This window comes from Vulpes lagopus, chromosome X (genome assembly GCF_018345385.1).
Source record: "Vulpes lagopus strain Blue_001 chromosome X, ASM1834538v1, whole genome shotgun sequence".
Taxonomy (NCBI): domain Eukaryota; kingdom Metazoa; phylum Chordata; class Mammalia; order Carnivora; family Canidae; genus Vulpes; species Vulpes lagopus.
In genome coordinates, this window is record NC_054848.1 from 65998064 (window position 1) to 66020188 (window position 22125).

Sequence of the window (22125 nt, forward strand, 5' to 3'; positions counted from 1 at the left end):
ATAAAGGTAGATATATTTTTTTTTTAATTTATTTTTTTTTTATTAATTAACTTTTATTGGTGTTTAATTTACCAACATACAGAAAAACACCCAGTGCTCATCCCGTCAAGTGTCCACCTCAGTGCCCGTCACCCATTCCCCTCCAACACCCGCCCTCCTCCCCTTCCACCACCCCTAGTTCATTTCCCCGAGTTAGGAGTCTTTATGTTCTGTCTCCCTTCCTGATATTTCCCAACATTTCTTTTCCCTTCCTTTATATTCCCTTTCACTATGTGGTTTATGTATACAATGGAATATTACTCAGCAATTAGAAACGACAAATACCCACCATTTGCTTCAACGTGGATGGAACTGGAGGGTATTAGGCTGAGTGAAATAAGTCAATCGGAGAAAGGTAGATATATTTAGAAAGATTCCCCTAGAAGCTCTTTTGTGTTTGCTTGTCTTTGTAAAAAAGCTTTTTTGGTAGTTATTTGCGATCATGAAACATATGTTTAAGAGCTTGCTATGGACAGTACACTTTGCTAAATTTTATAATGCATGAATCAAACTTAGATTATTACCAGGAACACTGAATATTGATCAGTATTCATGAAACAATATCTAGCAGCCTATGTTTATAATGTCCTCAAGCTAAGAATGATATTTAGATTTTTTTTAAGATTTTATTTATTTATTCATGAGAGACACAGAGAGAAAGAGAGAGAGGCAGAGACACAGGCGGAGGGAGAAGCAGGCACCATGCAGGGAGTTGGATGCAGAACTCGATCCCAGGACCCCAGGATCACGCCCTGGGCTGAAGGCAGGCGTTAAACCACTGAGCCACTCAGGAATCCCCAATATTTAGATTTTTAAAGGACTATAAATACAAAGAAGGCCAAAATCCTATGGGGACAGCAAAGCCTAAAATATTTACTATAATGACCTTTAGAGGAAAAGTTTGCTGATCTCTAGTATAGACGATATATGAAGATAAACATCTATAATACTGATTTTCAATAGGGAAAAACTGAGAGCCTTTCCCCTAAGATTAGGAACATGACAGGGATATACACTCTCACCACCGTTATTCAATATAGTACTAGAAGTCCTAGCCTCAGCAATCAGACAAAAAAAAAAAAAAGGCATTCAAATTGGCAAAGAAGTGAAACTCTCCCTCTTCTCAGATATGATACGGTATATAGAAAACTGAAAAGACTCCACCCCAAGATTGTTAGAACTCATACAGCAATTCAGCAATGTGGCAGGATACAAAATGAATGCCCAGAAATAAGTGGCATTTCTATACACTAACAATGATACTGAAGAAAGAGAAATTAAGGAATCAACACCATTTACAATTGCACCCAAAACCATAAGATACTTAGGAATAAACCTAACCAAAGAGGTAAAGGATCTATACCCTAAAAAACTATAGAACACTTATGAATGAAATCAAATATGTAAAGAGCTGGAAAAACATTCCATGCTCATGGATTATAAAAATAAATATTGTGAAAATGTCTATGCTACCAAGGGCAATTTACACATTCAATGCGAATCCCTATCAAAATATGGATATTTTTGCAATCAGAATAGACCTATAATAGCCAGAGGAATATTGAAAAAGATAACCAAAGCTGGGGGCATCACAATGCCAGATTTCAAGCTGTATTACAAAGCTGCGATAATCAAGACAGTATAGTCTGGCACAAAAACAGACACATAGATCAATGGAACAGAATAGAGAATCCAAAAATGGGCACTCAACTCTATGGTCAACTAATATTCAACAAAGCAGGAAAGACTATCCACTGGAAAAAGGATGGTATCTTCAACAAGTGGTGTTGGGAAAATTGGACAGCCACATACAGAAGAATGAAACTAGACCATTCTCTTACACCATACACAAAAATAAACTCAAAATTGATGAAAGATCTAAATGTGAGACAAGATTCCATCAAAATCCTAAAGGAGAACACAGCCAACAACCATTATGAACTTGGCCACAGCAACTTCATGCAAGATACATCTATGAAGGCAAGGGAAGCAAAAGCAAAAATGAACTATTGGGACTTCATCAAGATAAGAAGCTTCTGCACAGCAAAAGAAACAGTCAACAAAACTAAAAGACAACCTACAGAATGGGAGAAGTATTTGCAAATGACTTATCAGTTAAAGGGCTACTATCCAAGATCTATAAAGAAGTTATGAAACTCAACACCCAAGAAACAGAAAATGCAGTCATGAAATGGGCAGAAGACATGAACAGAAATTTCTCCAAAGAAGACATACACATTGGCCAACAAGCATATGAAAAAAAACACTCCAATCACTTTTCATCAGGGAAATACAAATCAAAACCACAATGAGTGTCCATCGAAAGATGAATGGATAAAGAAGATGTGGTTTATGTATACAATGGAATATTACTCAGCAATTAGAAACGACAAATACCCACCATTTGCTTCAACATGGATGGAACTGGAGGGTATTATGCTGAGTGAAATAAGTCAATCGGAGAAGGACAAATAGTGTATGTTCTCATTCATTTGGAGAATATGAATAATAGTGAAAGGGAATATAAAGGAAGGGAAAAGAAATGTTGGGAAATATCAGGAAGGGAGACAGAACATAAAGACTCCTAACTCGGGGAAACGAACTAGGGGTGGTGGAAGGGGAGGAGGGCGGGTGTTGGAGGGGAATGGGTGACGGGCACTGAGGTGGACACTTGACGGGATGAGCACTGGGTGTTTTTCTGTATGTTGGTAAATTGAATTGAACACCAATAAAAATTAATTTAAAAAAATAAAATAAAAAAAAATAAATCCAATGTCATTTCCCACTGGGAAATGCTATTTAAAATTACTTTAAAAAAAAAAAACCACAATGAGATACCATCTCACACCAGTGAGAATGGGGAAAATTAACAAGACAGGAAACAACAAATGTTGGAGAGGATGTGGAGAAAGGGGAACCCTCTTGCATTGTTGTTGGGAATGCAAACTGTTACAGCCACTCTGGAAAAGTATGGAGGTTCCTCAAGAAGTTAAAAATAGAGCTACCCTACTACCCAGCAATTGCACTTCTGCATATTGACCCCAAAGATACTGATGTGGTGAAATGCTGGGACATTTAAACCCCAATGTTTATAGCAGCAGTGTCCACAATAGCCAAACTGTGAAAGGATCCATGATGTCCCTTGACAGAATGGATAACGAAAATGTTGTGTGTGTATATACACACACACACACAATGGAATATTACTTAGCCATCATAAGAGATGAATACTCACCATTTGCTTTGATATGGATGGAAATGGAGAGTATTATGCTGAGTGAAATAAGTCGATCAGAGAAGGACAATTATCATATGGTTTCACTCATATGTGGAATACAAGAAATAGTGAAAGGGCTTATAAAGCAAAGGAGGGGGATTGAGTGGGATAAATTAGAGAGGGAGACAAACCATGAAAGACTCCTAACTCTGGGAAACAAACAAAGAGTTGCAGAAGGGGAGGTGGGTGGGGGAATGGGGTAACTGGGTGACGGGCACTGAGGAGGGCACTTGATGGAATTAGCACTGGGTGTTACAGTATATGTTGGCAAATTGAATTTAAATATAAATATAATAAAACTATTTTTATATACCCCAAATTAATGAGACCATAAAATGTTTGTCTTTCTCTGATTGACTTATTTCACTCAGCATAATACCCTCCAGTTCCATCCACGTCAAAGCAAATGGTGGGTATTTGTCGCTGGGTGTTATTCTATATGTTGGCAAATTGAACACCAATAAAACAATAAATTAAAAAATAAAAATAAAAAAATATAAAAAATAATAAAAAATAAAAAAGCTAAAGTTTAAAAAAAAATAAAGCCTATAATACCAGGTAGAAAACAGCAAGTTCCTAGAAGAGGTACAGAGAAATAACTTATGGGATGGAATTCAGAAGAGGAAAAATTAAAATTCATGTGGCAGTACTCAAGTAGGCTACTTGGATCAGGTGGCATTTGAGAGAAGGTTAAAATAGGCTTTGCATATGAGGACATGAAAGAAAATAGTATTCCAAATGTAGTAAACAAAATGAGGCATGAAACCAAGGCTGTGAAAGTGTAAATTACATATAAGGGAACAGATGGCAGGTGAAGATTGGTATTGAAAGCAATGAGAAGTTCTTGAATGCTTTAAACAGGGATGGGAGGTGAACATGCATCTACTTCAGCAAGATTCATTGGAGAAAGGAAAGAGTACAGGTGAGGAGATCAGTTAAGAGATTACCCAAAATCATCAAGGACAGTACTTTCCAAAGATGACTGTAAGATCTTATATCTGAGAAATCTACTATATAACCAATGGTGCCAAAAACAAAAGCGAGAAAAGTTGAGACACACTGAATTTTATGTGCTCCTGGTAAAAACCGAGGTCTGATTCATGGTTTTACTCCTCATAACATTTAGTAAATATATAGTGCATAGTAATCCCTTAAATATGTACTAAATTATTACAAAAAATTTGCAGAGATTTTTACCAAAATGTGTAAGAAGGCATTCAGGTTATAAATGTCCAACACACAGGTGAGGGGGGATTTCATGGCTATATTTCTAGAATCATATGCTTAGATGATCTTATTAAATTCATGTAATTGGTGAAAAGGCAAGTGAATATCAAAGACATAACTACATAAGTCTTAAGAGATATGAAAATCAGAAGAGAAAAATGAAGAAGTCAAGTGAAGAAAAATTTTCATAAATCAGTGGAAAGGAGAATGACAGTATATATGCTTCAGAGAGGTCAACAGGTGAGAATTCCAAAGCAGATTGGATTTGGACTACTACAGATCCATTGGATCGGACTATTAAAATTAGTGGAAGAAGAAATAATGGGAAAAAGTTCTAGAGTCATAAAACCTGTATTTAGTACTGCCTCTATCATCTACTTGCTGTGGAAAGTCATTTACCTTCTTTGAGGCTGTTTTCTTATCATAGTGATAGTAATGCAGAATAATTTATATCAAGCAAAATAACGTATTTTAAAGTAACTTTAACTGTGATTTTAATGTATAAATGATATTGGCTTTTAATAATATAGTAATATAACATTTTAAGTCCATACTGCATTTAAAAAGTTTATAAGAACCTTGTTAGAACTATTCTAAGATATCAAGGTAAAGTATATACAAAAAATAGGCTTATTGAGGGCAGGGACTATATCCATCTTGAAAATCCCGTAGTGATAACTGGATGAAAAGAGATGATATGAATGTTTATCTTAAGGATATAAGCACCTTCTAGAAGGAAAAACAAAGTTAGCAAAAGAAAATTTCTCTTTGTTTACTATAAATGCTGAACCATTATTGTTGTTAAGAAGAAAAATGGGTTAGGTCCTAACAGTGTTGATTCTCTTGCTTTTTTAAATGACTTACTGAAAAAAAAAAAGACTTCCAAGTTTAGGAGACTATTATTTTCCCAAAATATGTAAGAAAGTAAAATAAAATTTTATTATATTTGAATAAATCATTCTGAGTAAAACAGATCAGCATAATAAATTTAATTAGAAGTCAGATTTTTCACAAATGAGCTGGTAGACAAATTAACTATTTTGGCAGCTTATTTTTTATCTGTACATTTGAATTGGTGCCAGATCCACCCTAAAAATTAATAGGTGTCTTCAAAAATGGCTGATCTTATCATTTTAATTGTTTATTTTAGAACCTCTGGCAGTAGTTCTCACATCTAACCAAGTACATAATCCCCAGCATCCACTTTGCTGTTCCTAGGCAGGCCATGAAAACTTGCTGAAGAAAGTTACAAAATATATGCTGATTTGGCTCTGTACAAATTCAAGTTTTTTTAACTTTAAGAGCCCTTCTAACCTTCACGGTCATAGTCATATTTCTCAAAATTTCTACAACTCTGCTTACAATTTTTTCCCAATTTCTTCAATCCCCTGTGTTCACATTCTCTCATCCTCTTTCTTCTTCTTGAGAGAACCAAGATCTATCCAATGATATTCCTTCATTTTCCACCCTACCTCAAAAATCACTTCAACAGATCAACAAAACCAGGAGTTGGTTCTTTGAAAGAACTAATAAGATAGATAAACCATTAGTCAGCCTTATTAAAAAGAAGAGAGAGAAGACTCAAATTAATAAAATCATGAATGAGAAAGGAGAGATCACTACCAACACCAAGGAAATACAAACGATTTTTAAAACATATTATGGGCAATATGGCGGAAGAGTAGGGTCTCCAAGTCACCTGTCCTCAACAAATTACCTAGAAAACCATCCAATCATCCTGAAAATCTACGAATTCGGCCTGGGGAATGGGTGACGGGCACTGAGGTGGACACTTGACGGGATGAGCACTGGGTGTTTTTCTGTATGTTGGTAAATTGAACACCAATAAAAATTAATTAAAAAAACATATTATGAAGAGCTATACGCCAATAAATTAGGCAATCTAGAAAAAATGGACACATTCCTGGAAAGCCACAGACTACCAAAACTGGAACAGGAAGAAATAGAAAACATGAACAGGCCAATAACCAGGGAGGAAATTGAAGCAGGCATCATAAACCTCCCAAGACACAGAAGTCCAGGGTGAGATGGCTTCCAGGGGAATTCTATCAAACGTTTAAAGAACAAACCCTACCTATTGTACTAAAGCTGTTTTGAAAGACAGAAAGTGATGGAGTACTTCCAAATTCGTTCTATGAGGCCAGCATCACCTTAATTCCAAAACCAGACAATGACCCCACCAAAAAGGAGAATTACAGACCAATATCCCTGATGAACATGGATGCAAAAATTCTCAACAAGATACTAGCCAATAGGATCCAACAACACATTAAGAAGATTATTCACCCTGACCAGGTAGGATTTATCCCCACAAAACAAGGCTGGTTCAACACTTGTAAAACAATCAGTGTCATTCATCATATCAGCAAGAGAAAAACCAAGAACCATATGATCCTCTCATTCGATGCAGAGAAAGCATTTGACAAAATACAGCATCCATTTCTGATCAAAACTCTTCAGAATATAGGGATACAGGGAACTTTCCTCAACATCTTAAAAGCCATCTACAAAAAGCCCACAGCAAATATCATTCTCAATGGGGAAGCACATGGAGCCTTTCCCCTAAGAACAGGAACAAGACAGGGATGTCCACTCTCACCACTGCTATTCAACATAGTACTGGAAGTCCTAGCCTCAGCAATCAGACAACAAAAAGACATTAAGGGCATTCAAGTTGGCAAAGAAGAAGTCAAACTCTCCCTCTTCGCCAATCACATGATACTCCACATAGAAAACCCAAAGCCTCCACCCCAAGATTGCTAGAACTCATACAGCAATTTGGTAGCATGGCAGGATACAAAATCAATGCCCAGAAATCAGTGGCATTTTTATACACTAACAATGAGACTGAAGAAAGAAAAATTAAGGAGTCAATCTCATTTACAATTGCACCCCAAAGGTTAAGATACCTAGGAATAAACCTAACCAAAGTGTAAAGGATCTATACCCTAAAAACTATAGAACACTTCTGAAAGAATTTGAGGAAGACACAAAGAGATGGAAAAATATTCCATGCTCATGGATTGGAAGAGTTAATATTGTAAAAATGTCAATGTTACCCAGGGCAATTTACACGTTGAATGCAATCCCTATCAAAATACCATGGACTTTCTTCAGAGAGTTAGAACAAATTATTTTAAGATTTGTGTGGAATCAGAAAAGACCCCGAATAGCCAGGGGAATTTTAAAAAAGAAAACCATAGCTGGGGGCATCACAATGCCAGATTTCAGGTTGTACTACAAAGCTGTGGTCATCAAGACAGTGTGGTACTGGCATAAAAACAGACTCATAGATCAATGAAACAGAATAGAGAATTCAGAAGTGGACCCTCAACTTTATGGTCAACTAATATTCGACAAAAGAGGACAGACTATCCACTGGAAGAAAGACAGTCTCTTCAATAAATGGTTTTGGGAAAATTGGACATCCACATGCAGAAGAATGAAACTAGACCACTCTCTTGCACAATTCACAAACATAAACTCAAAATGGATGAAAGATCTAAATGTGCGACAGTATTCCATCGAAATCCTAGAGGAGAACACAGGCAACACCCTTTTTGAACTTGGCCACAGTAACTTCTTGCAAGATACATCCACGAAGGCAAAAGAAACAAAAGCAAAAATGAACTATTGGGACTTCATCAAGATAAGAAGCTTTTGCACAGCAAAGGATACAGTCAACAAAACTAAAAGACAACCTACAGAATGGGAAAAGATATTTGCAAGTGACATATCAAATAAACGGCTAGTTTCCAAGATCTATAAAGAACTTATTAAACTCAACACCAAAGAAGCAAACAATCCAATCATGAAATGGGCAAAAGACATGAAGAGAAATCTCACAGAGGAAGACATAGACATGGCCAACATGCACATGAGAAAATGCTCTGCATCACTTGCCATCAGGGAAATACAAATCAAAACCACAATGAGATACCACCTCACACCAGTGAGAATGGGGAAAATTAACAAGGCAGGAAACCACAAATGTTGGAGAGGATGCGGAGAAAAGGGAACCCTCTTACACTGTTGGTGGGAATGTGAACTGGTGCATCCACTCTGGAAAACTGTGTGGAGGTTCCTCAAAGAGTTAAAAATAGACCTGCCCTACGACCCAGCAATTGCACTGCTGGGGTTTTACCCCAAAGGTACAGATGCAATGAAACGCCGGGACACCTGCACCCCGATGTTTCTATCAGCAATGGCCACAATAGCCAAACTGTGGAAAGAACCTCGGTGTCCATCGAAAGAAGAATGGATAAAGAAGATGTGTTTTATGTATACAATGGAATGTTACTCAGCCAGTAGTAATGACAAATACCCACCATTTGCTTCGATGTGGATGGAACTGGAGGGTATTATGCTGAGTGAAGTAAGTCAATCGGAGAAGGACAAACAGTGTATGTTCTCATTCATTTGGGGAATATGAATAATAGTGAAAGGGAATATAAGGGAAGGGAGAAGAAATGAGTGGGAACTATCGGAAAGGGAGACAGAACATAAAGACTCCTAACTCTGGGAAACGAAGTAGGGGTGGTGGAAGGGGAGGAGGGTGGGGGGTGGGGGTGTCGGGTCTTGAGGGGGGCACATGATGTTATGAGGACTGGGTGTTATTCTCTATGTTGGTAAATTGAACCCCAATAAAAATAAATTTATTATAAAAAAAGACTTCATCTGTAATTTTTTCCTGGCAGGTATCATACACCCCACCATATATTTTATATAGCTATTCTTGGACATACCCTATTTCCCCTGCAAGAGGAACTATAAGCTCTTTTGGTATGGCAACCATGTCTTGTTTCCTATCCTCCTATTTGAAGGCTATACAGTGCCCTCCCCATAGCAGGAGCTCTACAACTAGAAAATTAATAAAACTGATTAATATCAATTGGGGTCTATCTACTGATAGAACAAAAACATTTTCTTCACTTCTAGGTCAAGTTATATACCAGAATACGTGAATGCTTTGGCTAAAATGACAATGAATGCAGAATGAAGATCATGAACAACCAAAAATAAAAAAGAAGGTTGAACAGAGGTAGAAGGAAATCATCATAAGAGAAGTAGATTGAGATCAATTTAATTACAAGGAGTAGAAGTGAAGATTAGACAAGCTGGGAGGTGAAAGAGGATAAAGTTGCCATTTAGGAGGCTCAGCTTATTATAAATATTGTAATTAAGTCAGAATCTTCTCCTTGGTGGATTTAAAAGAGCAAACAAAAAGGCATATTTATAGATAAATAAAATGGGAGATATATCAAAATAGGATTTTCAAGCTGCTCTGAAAAACCAGTTAGATTATTTCTGTTTACAAAAGCATAGCGGTTGAAATTTGTTTTATTTCTCAATAGAGAGTTACAAGCTTTAAAATAATCATTACCATCTTTTGGAGGTTTTCCTTGAGAAACAATTTGCTTTTTGGTAGTTGTACACAGTCAATATAATAAGCCTTTACATGGGCAGGCTCAGTGGTACAAATATGTTATGTATTTCCATACCTACCTCTAATTTCTCTGCCTTGAAAGGGAGACAGGACATAAAGACTCCTAACTCTGGGAAACAAACTAGGGGTGGTGGAAGGGGAGGAGGGCGGGGGGGGTGAATGGGTGACGGGCACTGAGAGGGGCGCTTGACGGGATGAGCACTGGGTGTTATTCTGTATGTTGGCAAATTGAACACCAATAAAAAATAAATTTATTATTAAAAAATAATTTTTCTGCCTTTTATTACACTGGTATGATGGGAGGGAAGTTGTTATGTAGATGAGTATCTGGATCCTAATTCACCTACATCTTAATTTGCAAATGTATCTTTTCCAGATCATCATTATTCAATTTCTGTTCCCATTCTTTTATTTGTAACTGAATGGTTTGGGTCTAGTTAAGAGTTCAAGTTTCAAGAAGATTGGGACTTTGTTTTTGTTCGCTGCTCTATACCCGATTCTTGGAGCAATTTTTAGTAGATAGCAGACAATTTATAAATATTCAGTGAGTAAATAACTGAACTTCTTTGTGCTTCTTTTTCTCACCTTTTTTAGGATTAAATAGGATAAAATATGTAGATCTTCTACCACGGAGCATATGTCCAATAAACATGAATTCTTCCCTTTCTTCATTAACTTAAGAATAAGAATTTACCTAAAGTCATATAAGAAACACTTGCAAAGTAGGTTGGAATCTAAATTATTTGATATTTAAAACTTACTCTGTGACTATATCCTAGGTAAACAGAGCAATTCTCACATTATGAAAAAATAGTGCTATCTAGAACTAATTTTTTGAAAGCCAAGAATATCAAGTGTAATATGCATCCAAATATATATATATTCCCCAGTTTCTGTATGCAGGAAAGGAAAAGGAGAAAGAGGGAGGAAGAAGGGGAAAGTGGTCATGTTATAGAAAAATGCACATTTTCATCTGCCAAGCTTTATGTCTCCCTTCCCCAACACACTTTTCAGATCTGTTGTTTAAACATTTAATTCTGAAAGAAGGCACAAGCAACTCATTTAATATAATCACATTCTCCTTTGATACTTATAAAGATATGTGAAAACTGAAGCAAATGTTCAAAATGATCATTCCCCCACCACAAGAGCTTGCATGCTCATATGTTCACACATGCACACACTTTCACATCTGAAGTAAATAATTATTTTATTTTGTGAGTGAGGGGAGTATTCTTTCCTGCAATATTGGAGAAATAGAGATCAAAGCAAAGAATTGCCATATTATTATCTGTGGTACAGTTTCTATCTGTGATACTTTGTCCCTATAACCCCAAAGAACCTCCTGTTGCAGCTAAAGAAGGGCTATATATGGTTTTGTGTGTGTTGAGGAAGGATTTTTACTGTGGGAAAATTTTTTCTTAATTTTCCCCTCAAAATGAAATAGAGAATAATATCCTAGTTTGTAAAATATAAGCTTTATATCTTAGAAAACATCAATATAATTTTCAAAAGAGCTCATTGCTAGGCACCAAAGTTCATAGCATAGGCAAAAAAAGGCATGGAGGCAGTTTTGAACTTTTCATTTTTCATTTTTTTCTTCCTAGCCCATATCTCAATGGAAAATCTAAATAAATTAAGGATTCCAGTCCCTGATGTAACAGCTGATAGCTGCTATGTGAAGTTAGTGAAAGAACCTTGTCCTTTTTGGGATGCCTTGGAGATTCAGCAGTTGAGCGTCTGCCTTCAGCTCAGGGTGTGTGATCCAGGAGTCCCAGAGTCGAGTCCTACATCGGGCGCCCTGCAGGGAGTCTGCTTCTCCCTCTGCCTATGTCTCTGCCTCTCTCTATCTCTGTGTCTCTCATGAATAAATGAATAAAATCTTTTTTTAAAAAAAGAACTTTGTCCTTTTTCCCCTTGGCTCGAAGGGTACAAAATCCTTTGTAGTACAAAGGTGGGGCTATAGATGTAGAAAGATTTTATGATTCAAGAATTTCCATGCTGCTTGGAACTGTTGTGTCACTAAATCAGAAAATATGGACACATAGTTGTCTGAAACTAAAAATGACTTTTTAAAATAGTGATTTGAAGGGGCACAAGCACTCCAAAGTTTATAGCAGCAATGCTCACAATAGTCAAACCATGGAAAGAACCCAAATGTCCATCAACAGATGAATAGATAAAGAAGAAGATGTGGTACATATATACAATGAAATATTAGTCCTCAAAAAGAATGATGTGAGTAGAGCTAGAGTGTATTATGATAAGCAAAATAAGTCAGTCAGAGAAAGATAAATACCATATGACTTTACTCATATGTGGAATTTAAAAAAACAAAATGGATGAATATGGGGGAAGGGAAGGTAAAATAAAATAAGATTAAAACAGAGAGAGGCAAACCATAAGAGATTCTTAACTATAGGAAACAAACTGAGGATTGCTGGAGGGGAAGTGGATGGGAGGAAGGGATAATTGGATGATGGGAATTTAGGAAGGCAATTGATATAATGAGCACTGGGTGTTATATGCAACTGATGAATAAAAAAATAAAATAAAAAACTAAATCTTTAAAAATATTTTAAAAATGACTTTTTAATACTAATGATTATAAATTAACTTTATAACTGGAGGAAACTCCCCAATAGTCTGATTTTAGTGATTGGGTAATTGACTCACCCTTCTCATTTAAGCTATCAACTTCTAAGGAATTATAGGTTGAGACAAGAGTTTGGGTGATATAGTTTACCTGTTCAGGATTTTGTACTATGTATCTCTTAATATTAGTCTGTGGACATGCAGTGACTTTCACTGTTGGAGAAAGGAGTTCCTGTAAAGAAAGATAAAAGCTGCATATAATTATAGTTGCTTAGTGACCTTGAAGTCATTAAAAATAATAGGAAGCAATTTTCAGAGTGAAATTTTAAGTCATTTGCATAAATGATGACATGTGAATTTGTGGTTTTAGTTAATTTCAGCCTTAGAAACATATATTAATGCATGTGTTTATGTGTTTAGCACTGTTAACTATTTCTATTATACTCATTTCATGGTAATTATTACACATTCCAGGCATTTTGATGAGAGTTTCAAAATCTTCATTACATTGTAAATGCCCCACAGTATTAGAAGAAAATATAGCTTAATATTTATTAGTTATCTCCTATTTTAAAAAGTGGAAGGAGGGACGCCTGGGTGGGTCAGCGGCTGAGTGTCCACTTTTTGGCTCAGGGAGTGATCCTGGGGTCCAAGGATCAAGTCTTGCATTGGGGTCCCAGTAGGGAGCCTGCTTCTCCCTCTGCCTATGTCTCTGCCTCTCTCTCTGTCTTTCATTAATAAATAAATAAAATCTTCAAGAAAAAAATTCTTTGGGATGCCTGGGTGGCTCAGTGGTTGAGCACTTGTCTTTGGCTCAGGCATGATCCCAGGGCCCTGCAGGGAGCCCGCTTCTCCCTCTGCCTAAGTCTCTGCCTCTGTGTGTGTGTGTGTGTCTTTGTGTCTCTCATGAATAAATAAATACACGAAATCTTAAAAAAAAGAAATAAAAAATTATTTAAACAGAAGGAGACACAAAGAGAAAAATGTGTGTTTGTATGTGTGTGTGTGTTTGTGTACTTAAACATTTAAATCTTCAGGGTGTTGGTGGGAGAAGACCATAAATAACATTAAAAGGGAGACAAAACACTAGAACAAAGTCATTTGTAAACTTTTGATGGAAAAAGAATCAATATAATTAATATAGAGTTTTTATACCTCAATAAGAAAAAAATTCCTACTAGTAGAAAAATGAGCAAATAACATGAACATTTATAATAGAAGAAAAACAAATGGTTCATAGACAGCAAGAAGTATTCAACCAAGCTAAGAATCAAATAAACATAACAACAGAATACTGTATTTTAATTAGAAAAAAAATAATACTGATGAAGGTGTAGAGGAGCACTTTCCTCCGGAGAGGGGGAAGATTAATCATCCATAGGCTGAAATATGTAGCTATTAAAATAAGGATTTTGAGTAAATACAAATTTACATGAAAAAAGCTCATAATATCATATAAGGGTAAGTGATAAATGAAGACATGAATAAGCATATATGGTATGATATAAATTATTTAGTTGAATGAAAGAAAACAAAATGTTAATAATACTATCTGTGGGTAAGACAAGGGGTCATGAGTGATCTTTATTTCTTTTACTCTACAATTTTTTATGGTTCCAAAATTCTCTACGATAAACATATTTGCATTATCAGAAATAAAACACAGTAAACCCAATTTTAAAGCCTTCATTATGAAAAGTAGCTGCTAATGCAATTTATTGCCTGGATCTGAATGCAGTGAATAGCTCTGTGATTTAAGTGGACTTACTTTTCTGAGGTAATCCTGTCTTGGTGGTCCTTTAGGGCTCTATATCTATCTCTGTTGCAGCCTTTATCCCACTGTTCTATGTTTTGTTGTGTATGTGACCCATGCTAGTCTGTGAGCTTTTGAGAATAGTAATTGGGTCTGTTACATCTTTGTACAATATTTGATACATAGTGAGCACTTAACAAATGTTTTCTAAATAAATGCATGACTCTAGGGGCACCTGGGTAGCTCAGTTGCTCAAGCGACTCACTCTTGATTTTGGCTCAGGTCATGATCTCAGGGTTCTGGGAGCCCAGCACAGGGCTCCTTGCTCAGCAAGGAGTCTGCTTCTTTCTCTCTCCCTCCTCACCCTCTGCCCCCTTCTCACTCTTCCTCTCTGTCTCTCTAAAATAATAAAGAAATATTTATAAATAAATAAATAAATAAATAAATAAATAAATAAATAAATGACTCTAACCAACTTAGCTCTAGGCTAGGCCAAATTGGGAAGTGGTAGACAAACTTTTGAGAATTTTATTTGTTTTGCATGAGCTCACCTTTTTCTTACTGTACTAATGTTTGGAGATCAACTTTTGTCTCTTTGTTCCCTTATTGTCCAAGCTCATATCCTGGCACCTCATCTGGGCAGGCCTGCTTTCCTAGAGCACCATCTTTCTCCCTCTTAGCCCCCAAATCCCATATCCTTTATACTCCCCTCCTATGTAGTAACAAACTTATAACGTTTAATTTTTATTTTCTTATGATTCACTTTTTAATGTATGGTGACTAGCTCATTAAACACATATATGTCAATATGGTATTTAACTATTATTATAGGTACCTTTTGAAGATATAATGCCTAGACTCCAGGGTAATCTTAAAAGTGAGATTATTAAGTTGTGAAGGCTAAGGGAACTAGATCCTTGCAATGTCTTTCAGATCATGTACCTTTGAGAAGGGCTAGTTCTGACCCTATAAGATGTTCTTTCTGAATGTAAACTTACAATGCTATCACAAAGTCAGGTACTTAATCATTCCAAGATCTAGGTACTTTATTTGTGCTAAAATCAAGGACTCATAAAATATATATAATTATTAGGAGATCCTTGAATCCGTTAATAAATAAACTACACTCAAACTGAAAGCAATCAGATTGAATAGGCAATGAAACTGAAAAATCTCAATTCACAGCATTTGTTTCAGCACTTGTTTCACATTCTTTTAATGGGCTGAGCTGATTATCATATGTGAGAATCTCCTTTCTGGTTTTGTATTCCTGACATTTTGTAAATGTGTAGAGCCTTAGGAGGACTTAAAGATTACTTAAACATATGAGCAAGGCTTACATAAAAAGAAAAGAAACTAGTCTAATCCTTAACTTCTTTTACCTGTTCAGTATTTGGGGTTATATGTAGACTGCTTGGGGAACAAGTAGATATTTTCAGAGTTGGAGAATGGAGTTCCTGTTGAGAAAAAAAAAATGGGGTGTCAGAAATGGTTACTAAACAGTGTCATTTGAATGGACTACCTTCTTTAGGTATTATTTCCCTTAATTTAATAATAAACTTCTTTTTCAGGAGTAATAACTTTAGTGTTTTATTAGATGATATCCGAAGAGCACATTACTGTATTCCTTTCTTAGCTTTGCTAGTAAAACTAATGATAAAATAATTTCTAGAATATTTTGATAACACCTTATTTATTCTTGTACTAATTGTTTATATCCTTCTTTTCTTTTGGAAATATCTGCTAATACACACTCCAATGTTAATATATGTCTGTAATTTAGCAAAATGCAAAATTTGTCAACACAAAAACATACGATGCAAAGATTTTCTAACCATGGTAGGAAACTACCTTTGAAAACTTAGTTAAGAGGGAGGGGCAAGATGTCGGAAGAGTAGGGTCCCCAAATCACCTATCCCCACCAAATTACCTAGATAACCTTCAAATCATCCTGAAAATGCACGAATTCAGCCTGAAATTTAAAGAGAGAAGAGCTGGAATGCTACAGTGAGAAGAGTTCACGCTTCTATCAAGGTAGGAAGACGCGGGAAAAAAGAAAGAAACAAAAGTCATCCAAGGGGGAGGAGCCCCGCGAGGAGCCAGGCTGAGGCCGGGGCGAGTGTCCCCAGGACAGGAGAGCCCCGACCCGGAGAAGCAGGAGCTGCACCAACCTTCCCGGGCGGAAAGGCGTCAGCAAGGAGTTAGAGCAGGACCCCAGGAGGGCGGGGATGCCCTCAGGCTCCCAGGGACAGTAACAGGGACCTGCGCCCCCGGGAGAGTGCACCGAGCTCCCTAAGGGCTCCAGCGCACACACGTTGACCCCGTGGCTGAGCTCCCTAAAGGGCTGCAGTGAGGACCCGGCTCGACCCGGAAGCAGCTCCGCGGCAGCTCCGGCAGAGGCTTCGCGCGGATGGGGCTGCATGGCGGGGAGCGTGAATCCAGCAGTGCAGGCCGGAGGGGCACAGGGCGCCGGGGTCACAGCCCAGGATCCGGCCTCCCCCCGGGACAGGCAGAAGCCAGGAGGGCCCAGGACAGCAAGGACGCTCCTGCCTGGAGCTGAGCAGATCAGCGGCCCCGCTCCGGAGCCCCCAGGCCCTGCAGACTGAGAGCTCCTTAGTTACTGTGGGAGCTGAATCCAAGGCTCTAGACCTGGCCCCAGCCACTGTGGTTGTTCCTCCTGGGGCCTCACAGGATAAACAACCCCCACTGAGCCTCACAAGTGGCCTCACCGGATAAACAGCTTAAACATCTTTCACTGAGCCCTGCACCAGGCAGGGGGCTGAGCAGCTGCCCCAAGTGCTAACCCTGAGAATCGGCACAACAGGCCTCTCCCCCAGGAGACCAGCTAGACGGACAGGGGAAAAATAAATTATTGACCAAGCAAAACTGGAAAGTTCCAGGGGAAGTCGAGGGATTTACAGTATACAGAATCAGAGGATACTCCCCCTTGTTTTTTGTTTTTGATGTCTGTTTGCTTCGCCCCCCTTTGTTTTCCTTTTTTTTCTCCTCTCTTTTTTCCATTTTTTTCTCTTTCTTTACTTCTGTTTTTCTTTGTCTTTTGTTCTTTTTCTTTCCTTCCTTGAATTCTCTCTTTTTCCCTTTTTCCCAATACAACTTGTTTTTGGCCACTCTGCATTGAGCAAAATGACTAGAAGGAAAACCTCACTTCAAAAGAAAGAATCAGAAACAGCCCTCTCTCCCAAAGAGTTACAAAATCTGGATTACAATTCAACGTCAGAGGGCCAATTCAGAAGCACTAGTATAAAGCTACTGGTGGCTCTAGAAAAAAGCATAAAGTACTCAAGAGACTTCATGACTGCAGAATTTAGATCCAATCAGGCAGAAATTAAAAATCAATTGAATGAGATACAATCCAAACTAGAGGTCCTAATGATGAGAGTTAACGAGGTGGAAGAACGAGTAAGTGACATAGAAGACAAGTTGATGGCAAAGAGGGAAACTGAGGAAAAAAGAGACAAACAATTAAAAGATCATGAGGATAGATTAAGAGTAATAAGTGACAGCCTGAGGAAGAAAAACCTACGTTTAATTGGGGTTCCCGAGGGAGCCAAAAGGGCCAGAGGGCCAGAATATGTATTCGAACAAATCATAGCTGAAAACTTTCCTAATCTGGGAAGGGAAATAGGCATTCAGATCCAGGAAATAGAAGATCCCCCCCTTAAATCAATAAAAACCGTTCAACACTTTGATATTTAATAGTGAAACTTGCAAATTCCAAAGATAAAGAGAAGATCCTTAAAGCAGCAAGAGACGAGAAATCCCTAAATTATGGGGAGGAATCTCAGATTAACAGCAGACCTCTCCACAGAGACCGAGCAGGCTAGAAAAGCCTGGCAGGATATATTCAGAGTCCTGAATGAGAAAAACATGCAGCCAAGAATACTTTATCCGGCAAGGCTCTCATTCAGAATGGAAGGAGAGATAAAGAGCTTCCAAGACAGGCAGGAACTGAAAAAATATGTGACCTCCAAACCAGCACTGCAAGAAATTTTAAGGGGGACTCTTAAAAGTCTCTCTTAAGAAGTCCAATGGAGCAATCCACAAAAACAGGGACTGAATAGGTATCATGATGACACTAAACTCATATCTTTCAATAGTAACTCTGAATGGGAATGGCCTTCATGACCCGATCTAAAGGTGCAGGGTTTCAGGCTGGATAAAAAAGCAAGACCCATCTATTTGCTGTCTAGAAGAGACTCATTTTAGACATAAGGCACCTACAGCCACAAAATAAAAGGTAGAAGAACCATTTACCATTCAAATGGTCCTCAAAAGAAAGCAGGGGTAGGCATCCTTATATCAGATAAACTAAAATTTACCCTGAAGACTGCAGTGAGAGATGAAGAGGGACACTATATCATCCTTAAAGGATCTATCCAACAAAAGGACTTAGCAATCCTCAATATATATGCCCCGAATGAGGGAGCTGCCAAATATATCAATCAATTAATAACCAAAATTAAGACATACTTAGATAATAATACACTTATACTAGGTGACTTCAATCTAGTGCTTTCTACACTCGATAGGTCTTCTAATCACAACATCTCCAAAGAAACAAGAGCTTTAAATGATACACTGGACCAGATGGATTTCACAGATATTTACAGAACTTTACATCCAAATGCAATGGAATACACATTGTTCTCAAGTGCACATGGAACTTTCTCCGGAATAGAGCACATACTGGGTCACAAATCGGGTCTCAACTGATACCAAAAGACTGGGATCGTCCCCTGCATATTCTCAGACCATAATGTCTTGAAATTAGAACTAAATCACAACAAAAAGTTTGGAAGGACTTCAAACACGTGGAGGTTAAGGACCATCCTGCTAAAAGATGAAAGGGTCAACCAGGAAATTAAGGAAGAATTAAAAAAGATTCATGGAAACTAATGAGAATGAAGATACAACCGTTCAAAATCTTTGGGATACAGCAAAAGCAGTCCTGAGGGGCAAACACATCGCAATATAAGCATCCATCCAAAAACTGGAAAGAACTCAAATACAAAAGCTAACCTTACACATAAAGGAGCTAGAGAAAAAAACAGCAAATAGATCCTCCACCCAGCAGAAGAAGAGAGTTAATAAAGATTCGAGCAGAACTCAGTGAAATCGAGACCACAAGAACTGTGGAACAGAGCAACAGAACCAGGAGTTGGTTCTTTCAAAGAATTAATAAGATAGATAAACCATTAGCCAGACTTATTAAAAAGAAGAAAGAGAAGACTCAAATTAATAAAATCATGAACGAGAAAGGAGAGATCACCACCAACACCAAGGAAATACAAACGATCTTAAAGACTTATTATGAACAGCTGTACGCCAATAAATTAGGCAATCTAGAAGAAATGGACACATTTCTGGAAAACCACAAACTACCAAAAGTGGAACAGGAAGAAATAGAAAACATGAACAGGCCAATAAACATGGAGGAAATTGAAGCAGTCATCAAAAACCTCCCACGACACAAAAGTCCAGGGCCAGATGGCTTCCCTGGGGAATTCTTTCAAACGTTTAAAAAAGAAACCAAAGATCCCTGGGTGGCGCAGCGGTTTGGCGCCTGCCTTTGGCCCAGGGCATGATCCTGGAGACCCGATATCGAATACGTCGGGCTCCCCGTACATGGAGCCTGCTTCTCCCTCTACCTGTGTCTCTGCCCCTCTCTCTCTCTCTGTGACTATCATAAAAAAAAGAAAAGAAAAGAAACCATACCTTTTCTACTAAAGCTGTTTGGAAAGACAGAAAGTGATGGAGTACTTCCAAATTTGTTCTATGAGGCCAGCATCACCTTAATTCCAAAACCAGACAAAGACCCCACAAAAAAGAAGAATTATACACCAATATCCCTAATGAACACGGACGCAAATATCCTCAACGAGATACTAGCCAATAGGATCCAACAGTACATTAAGAAGATTATTCAACATAACCAAGTAGGATTTATCCCCGGGATGCAAGGCTGATTCAACACTCGTAAAACAATCAATGTGATTCACCATATCAGCAAGAGAAAAAACAAGAACCGTGTGATCCTCTCAATAGATGCAGAGAAACCATTTGACAAAATAGAGCATCCATTCCTGATCAAAACTCTTCAGAGTGTAGGGATACAGGGAACATTCCTCAACATCTTAAAAGCCATCTACGAAAAGACCACAGCAAATATCATTCTCTATGGGGAAGCACTGGGAGCCTTTCCCCTAAGATCAGGAACAAGACAGGGATGTCCACTCTCACCATTGCTATTCAACATAGTACTGGAAGTCCTAGCCTCAGCAATCAGACAACAAAAAGACATTAAGGGCATTCAAAGTGGCAAAGAAGAAGTCAAACTTCCCTCTTCACTGATGACATGATACTCTACATAGAATACCCAAAAGACTTCACCCTAAGATTGCTAGAACTCATACAGCAATTTGGCAGTGTAGCAGGATACAAAATCAATGCCCAGAAGCCCAGGCATTTCTATACACTAAAATGAGACTGAAGAAAGAAAAATTAAGGAGTCAGTCCCATTGACAATTGCACCCAAAAGCATAAGATACCTAAGAATAAACCTAACCAAAGAGGTAAAGGATCTATTCCCTAAAAACTACAGAACACTTCTGAATGAAATTGAGGAAGACACAAAGAGATGGAAAAATATTCCATTCTCATGGATTGGAAGAATTAATATTGTGAAAATGTCAGTGTTACCCAGGGCAATTTACATGTTTAATGCAATCCCTATCAAAATATCATGGACTTTTTTCAGAGAGTAGGAAGAAATTATTTTAAGAGTTGTGTGGAAGCAGAAAAGACCCCAAATACCGAGGCGAATATTAAAAAAGAAAACCATAGCTGGGGGCATCACAAAGCCATATTTCAAGTTTTACTACAAAGCTGTGGTCATCAAGACAGTGTGGTACTGGTACAAAAACAGACACATAGAAAAATGGAACAGAAGAGAGAATCTAGAGGTACACCCTCAACTCTATGGCCAACTAATATTCGACAAAGCAGGAAAGACTATCCATTGGAAGAAAGACAGTCTCTTCAATAAATGGTGCTGGGAAAATTGGACATCCACATGCAGAAGAATGAAACTAGACCACTCTCTTGCACCATACACAAAGATAAACTCAAAATGAATGAAAGATCTAAATGTGAGACAAGATTCCATCAAAATCCTAGAGGAGAACACAGGCAACACCCTTTTTGAACTCGGCCACAGTAACTTCTTGCAAGATACATCCACGAAGGCAAAAGAAACAAAAGCAAAAATGAACTATTGGGACTTCATCAAGATAAGAAGCTTTTGCACAGCAAAGGATACAGTCAACAAAACTAAAACACAACCTACAGAATGGGAGCAGATATTTGCAAATGACGTATCAGAGAAAGGGCTAGTATCCAAGATCTATAAAGAACTTATTAAACTCCACAGCAAAGAAACAAACAATCCAATCATGAAATGGGCAAAAGACATGAACAGAAATCTCACAGAGGAAGACATAGACATGGCCAACAAGCACATGAGAAAATGCTCTGCATCACTTGCCATCAGGGAAATACAAATTAAAACCACAATGAGATACCACCTCACACCAGTGAGAATGGGAAAAATTAACAAGGCAGGAAAGAAGAAATGTTGGAGAGGATGTGGAGAAAGGGGAACCCTCCTGCACTGTTGGTGGGAATGTGAAATGGTGCAGCCACTCTGGAAAACTGTGTGGAGGTTCCTCAAAGAGTTAAAAATAGGTC

The 22125-nt window shown here is 37.8% G+C and overlaps 1 protein-coding gene across 2 annotated transcripts in view; it reads right to left on the reverse strand.

Moving 5' to 3' along the window:
- Positions 1 to 22125, reverse strand: part of POF1B (POF1B actin binding protein) — a 92946-nt gene that overhangs the window by 62082 nt on the left and 8739 nt on the right. For both annotated transcript variants that reach the window (XM_041740315.1, XM_041740314.1), the window contains exons 3-4: positions 15741 to 15815; positions 12757 to 12837 (exon numbers count right to left, since the gene is read on the reverse strand). In XM_041740315.1, coding sequence (XP_041596249.1) covers positions 12757 to 12837; positions 15741 to 15815 — 156 coding nt within the window. The remainder of the gene's footprint in view (positions 1 to 12756; positions 12838 to 15740; positions 15816 to 22125) is intronic.